General features: G+C 51.5%; 1 protein-coding gene across 2 annotated transcripts in view; it reads left to right on the top strand.

Annotated features, from left to right (window-relative positions):
* Positions 1 to 3,146: 3,146 nt before the first annotated feature.
* Positions 3,147 to 5,928, top strand: part of Prkx (protein kinase X-linked) — a 37,374-nt gene continuing 34,592 nt past the window's right edge. Inside the window, exon 1 of one of the 2 annotated variants that reach the window (XM_021152939.2) lies at positions 3,147 to 3,886. In XM_021152939.2, coding sequence (XP_021008598.1) covers positions 3,697 to 3,886 — 190 coding nt within the window. In that variant the 5' untranslated portion in view covers positions 3,147 to 3,696. The remainder of the gene's footprint in view (positions 3,887 to 5,928) is intronic. The other variant, XM_029473572.1, reaches the window with a different exon arrangement.

Here is a 5,928-nt window from a genome sequence, read left to right as displayed (position 1 = left end):
GCTTGAAGATTAGTAAGTAGTGTGCTTGTAGTTCAGTGTCTTAGTTAGGGTTTCTATTGCTGCAGTAAAACACCAAGAAGCAAGTTGTGGAGGAAAGGGCTTATTCTTCTTACACTTTCATGTTGCTGCTCATCACCAAAAGAAGTCAGCACTGGAACACACAGGGCAGGAGCCTAGAGGCAGGAACTGATGCAGAGGCCAAAGAAAGGTGCTGTGCACTGGATTGCTTTCCCTGGTTTGCTTAGTATGCTTTCTTATAGAACCCAAGGATACCTGGGCCCTCCCCCTCTTGATCACTAATTGAGAAAATGCCTTACAGCTGGATCTCATGGAGGCATTTCCTCAACTGAAGCTCCTTTCTCTGTGATAGCTCCAGCTTGTGTCAAGTTGACACACAAAACCAGCTAGTATGCTCAGTTTGTAGGGTGCATACCTAGCATGCAGGGGGGTCATCAGTTCAGTTCTCTTAGCTTTGTGAGTCCAAGGACTGAACTCAGGCCATTAGGCATGATGCAAGTGCCTTTACAGACCCAGCCGTCAGACCCGATGTTTTTAATGTTTTCAGATAGCACTCAGGTGGGTGTACTAGCACACATCTGGAATCTTAAGAATCTTCAGCCTCTCTTAAGAAGCTGAGGCTGAAGAATTCCTGCATTTGACAAAAGCCTCACTGATTGTGTTTCGATTTCTTGCCTGTTGCTGTGACAAACTCCCTGACCAACAGCAAAGAACACGACTTTTATTTGAAAACAAGAACCCTCTGAAGCTCACTTGCAATGTCACTGCCAAATATAGGAACTGAACAAAGGGCAGAAAGCAGCAGCATTTTCCCGAAAATCACTGATAGGGAAGAGAAACCCAGCCACCCATGAGGAGAAAAGGGGCCACCCATGAGTCACTCAGGAGCTGGAAGGGACTTAAAGAATCCTCCCTGGGGCCTGACAAGGAAGCCTCATACATTGTGTGCTACCTAAGAGTGCCTGCACCATCTTGCAGCACACCCGCTCTGTGCCATTTTGGATCCCACCCTTAGATTCAACCCAACCTGCACCATCTTAGATCTGATCCACCCTGGGTCATCTTGGATGTCATTCACTCTGGGCCATCCTGGGTCTAATACTCTACCAAACAAGCTCCCATTGCTCTACCGTCTGAGCTAGAAGAACTCTACTCAATGAGTCACAAGTACTCAACAATAAGCACTCTACCTACTGAGCCCCATCCCTAGCCCCATATCCAACCTTCGACTGACCATGTTTCCTTTCATTTATTTTTCTGTATTTCTACCTGGTAGGAGCAGATTCCTTGTCACCATGAATCCTTTGTGCTGTGTCTGAGGCAGTTCACTTCAGTTATCAGTGACAGTTGGTTTTTAACAAACCAGCTCTGCCTGTCAGAGTTTGAGGTGCCAATAAATAATGCACGGGGTCACGACCTTTTTTCAGGCCAAAGCACATGCTGCTTTCAGGTGCATGTGCAAGTGCTGTGACCTCCCAGCTCCACCAGTGTTCACCCTCTGAGGCCCTGAAGCCATGTGATCAGCAATCATCAAGCAGATGATGTCAGCAGAGCACCCAATTCAAGAGGCCTGAGTCCACAAGATTGTGGGGACTAAGTGATGTCTATGTGGGAACAAAACAAGACTGCAGAGAGCAAAGCATGAAAAAAGAGACCCACTATGTGACAAGGGGGAGGAGAAATCACAATCACAGTGGAGCAGCCCTAGATACTGAGTCTGCAGCACTCCCTGGGTGCTCAGCCTGACATCACCCTTCACCCTGGGTTTCTGGAGGATGATACCTGTCAGGGCAATGGCAGACCCTAGGGTGAGTGGTAATGTGCACACACAGAAGGAGGTGGGCAGATGAGCACACTGGAACAATTCTGGCCATCCTCCTGCCTTAGGTAGATGTATATATGCTTCATGTGGGTTTAGAGATTCGAACTCAGATCCTAATTGCTAGAGCACCCATTCTCATAGAGTATCTGTCTTATCAGAAGGTCAATGTTTGCAGAGTTGAATAAATGCTTTTTGTTGTGAGATATTTACCAAAGACTGCATGGACATGGGTTTGAGGCAATAGAAATTCTTTATTAGCCAGACAGAGACTACATTTGGGTACTTGGGTTCCAAGTGTACCCTAAGCCTTTCTCAGGGTGAGCTTTTAAAACAGAAACTATGTTCTAGGTTGACATGTTTTAACAAGAACAATTAGCCAGAAGTGGAACTACAGAAGCCAAAATGCAAGCTTAGTAGATTTAGAAACTTTCCCAGAACTAAGGGCTTTGATGGACTAGGTCTTTTAGTTTTGGTAGGTGGTGCTGTCTTCATTTTGAGTGTTACAACCTGAATGGTACTTCCATCATTGAGTCAGCTGTATAAAGTCTGGGGGTCTACTAAGGTCTGGGATCAGGCTACAATTTTGTCATAGTGTAACCAAACTCAAAATAATAGCAGGCTCTGTGCATTCTGACTAGTGGAGTATCAGGTCCTAGCATGTGTTTATTGAATGAGAAAATGTTCTCAATGTGAAACAATAAAAAAATAATAAATAAAGAAGCCAGCAGACTTTCTTGTTGCCAAGGTCAGTGCACTTGCCACCTACGGGCATCATCAGGGCACCTGGTTCCGAATGGATGGTCCCCACTTCATTCCTGACTTGGGGCCCTATTGGCCCGTGTCTCCTAGGACCCAGTGCCTCAAAAGCTAGGAGCGGTGCAGTGCAGTGCGCATGCTCTGAGCAGCCTGGAGACCGCATTCTTTGCATTCCAGGCTCAGGGAACCACCGCCCTCACCTTGCAGGTGGTGGCTGCGGTCTGTAAAGCACCCAGTTCTCAGCACTCCCTGCGAGCCCAGGCCTGTTTGAAGCCGCATAACAAGTCCCTGGAAACCCTGTCTACTCAGGAGCCCTTGGGTTCAGGATCAGCAGGTGCTGCAGGGCCACTGAGAGCCCGGGCTTTCGGGAGGGCGGCACTCGGGGACTACAGAACACCAGGAGTTCAATAAACCGTACCCCACCCGGACTCCTTCTGGTGCCTTTACCCACTGCTCAGGCTCTGCTGGTAAATATCCAGGCAGCAGCCGGAAGTTCCTGCACCTCTTCCTTCCCGCTTCCTGCCAAGGGGGAGGAACCAGGCATGCGGGGGTGTGTGTGTGTGTGTGTGTGTGTGTGAGTGAGAGAGAGAGAGAGAGAGAGAGAGAAGCTGGACCCGTGGTGTGTGTGCGTGTGTGTGTGTGTCAAGCTGGACCCCGTGGCCCCAGTGCAGCCCCCTCCATTACTTTTACTTTGGTGCAGGTACATCACATGGGCGTGGACCCGGCGGGTGAGTAACAATAGGCAGGGTGGGGCCAACGTCTGGGCTCCTCCCCGTCGGTTACGCAACAAGGCGGAGCGAGGTGAAGGCTCCTCCCCTCGCGTCATCCAGACACCCCTCTCCCCCGCCGTCACAAGCCGGTCGCCGCCCAGCCGGCTTCCGCCGGGAATGAAGAGGGTTGCGGTTGGCTCCGGTCCCGCGGACCCCACGCACGTCCGTGGAGCCCTCGGGCGACTTCCATGAGCCCCTCCCACCGCTCTGAGCCCCGCTGAGTGTGCTTCCATTGTCCTCTCGGCCGCGGGCTCCGGAACACGCGTGCGAGCCCACTGCTGATGCCCAGGCTGCCGTTGCGCCGCTGTCACACCGTGCGTCCCCCGCCCCATGGAGCCGCCCGCTGGTGCCGCGGCGACCGAAAAAGATACTGCGGCCAGAGACCATGACCCCGTGAAGACCAAGGTCTCAGCGCCCGCTGCGGCGCCCGCTGCGGCGCCCGCCGCGGACCCCAAAACCAGGACATCGTCACAGAAGGCGGGGCACTCGTTACAAGATTGGGACACCATAGCCACCGTGGGTGAGTGAGAACTGAGTGAGAACTTGTGTATGGGGACGCGGCTTGGGAGCGACCCTCGGATTTCTGTCTCCCACACTCTCATTACTGGGCCTCCGGAAACGGGGCAGCCCCACGTCACAGAGCTTTCAGGAGGGTGACTTCACCTTAGGGACTTGGTGGCTCCCTACTGGGGTGCTAGCCACCCTTGGGACACCACGCCCGGCCTCCCTGGCGCTTGCGCACCCGCTCATGCCCAAGATTTCTCGGGATCGCATCCAGCCTCCGCACTGTAGACCCCAGGCGGGACTCGAGGGGACGCGTGACCCCCAAGGGACCCTTCGGGGACGTTTTCCCAGCATCTATTGTGCGCCCGGGTCTCGTTTTTTCTTTAGTGGCTCCAAACTTGGTACTTCGTGACCCCGAAAGTTGCTAGGGAAGCCGGTAGATCCCCAAACGTGCCGGAGTACTGGGGAGGGGGGCTAGGATCTTGCGAATCAAGGGCGCCAGCTTCCCAAGTCTGAAGCCCAGGACTCCCGGGCTTCTCAGCAACCTTGGTCGCTAGGACAGTTGTACCTGGTGTGTTGATGATTAGGAAAGTGTTCCGGGAGGATGGAGGAAGGACAGAGGGAGGGATTGGCGTCCTCCGATCAGCTGTGAGCAGAGATTCTAGAGACTTCTGTGTTCACCCTGGTGTGGAAGTCAAGTCAGGGTTCAGGGCCAGGCTGAGGGACAATAAACACTTTCTCAGCTGAGCAGGTGAGATGTTTTAAAAAATAAAGCCTGTGGTTAAAAAGGTCTTGCGAGTTTGATCCTGGTTCCCTCTTGGAGGCTGGCTGACACTCGCCGCATCTTGGCTTTTGATTGACTTTTGAGGGAAACTGAGCTTCTTGAATGAATGTCGTTTATTTATGTATCATGTTGTATTCTAGGCTGGCCTTTCCATCACTGTGTAGCCAGGATGACCTTAAACTACACATTCTCCGCCTCCCCCTCTTTCTGAGTGCTGGGAACCGAGCCTCACTCCACCACAGATGGGGTGCTGGGAATGGGGACTGCCCTCTATATGCTTGAGACATTGACCTGAAAGTCACTGCATAGCCCAAGCTGACTGTAGATGCCAACAATCCTCCTGTCTTAGCTTCCCCAGTGCTGAGACTTCAGGGACTCATTCACAGGCACTTGGCACCTCAACTGGTTCTCCACCCTTTTCTTTCTGTCTGTCTTTCTCGCCCTCTCCCCCCACGCCCCATCTCGGCACCTTAGCTGGTTCTTTTCTCCTTCCTTCCTTCTTCTTCGTCCTTTTTTGTGTGTGTTTGTTTGTTTTTGAAAACAAGGACCCTCTCCATAGCTCTGGGTCTCTAACTCCTAGAGATGTTCCTGCCTCTGCCTCCCAAAATGTTAGGATTAAATATCTGTGCCACCACACCTGGCTCTTTTGTTAATTTTTAAATTTACTTATTTACTGTGTGAACGAGGGGAGGGGGCAGCACAAGTGTGGGGTCAAGGTTCAACTTTTAGAAGTCTGTTGTTTTGCCAAGTAAGTCCATGGTATCAAACTGAAGTTCTTAGACTTGGCAACAAGCCCGTTGGTCTGCTGAGCCCTCTTACTGCCCCACTGTGTCCCTAGAATAGACCTCATGAGACATCTTGGGAGCTTCCTTGTCCTGAAATCCTCCAACTTCTTCACCTTTTCCTTACCATGACCCTGTTCCCTCCGAATCTTTTAGAAGGACCTGAGAACACACATCAGCCTCCCCTCTCCCCCATTCATCCTTTCATATATATACACACATAACTGAGCTACAAGCGCTCTCTTCACTGAGCCCTCACATACATTTAGATGGTGTCTATGACAAACGGAGTTTTGGGGGTGTTTGAGACAGGGCCTCCATGTGTAGCTCTGGCTGTCCAGGTACTTGCTGTGTAGACCAGGCTGGTCTTGAACTGCAGGTGCCTAACAAGTACATACCACCCAAATTAACATGGAACACCTGTGTACTCTCTTTCTCTCTCTCTCTCTCTCTCTCTCTCTCTCTCTCTCTCTCTCTCTCTCTCTCTCTCTC

This window comes from Mus caroli, chromosome X (assembly GCF_900094665.2).
Source record: "Mus caroli chromosome X, CAROLI_EIJ_v1.1, whole genome shotgun sequence".
Lineage (NCBI taxonomy): Eukaryota > Metazoa > Chordata > Mammalia > Rodentia > Muridae > Mus > Mus caroli.
This window is presented reverse-complemented; position numbering and strand designations above follow the sequence as displayed.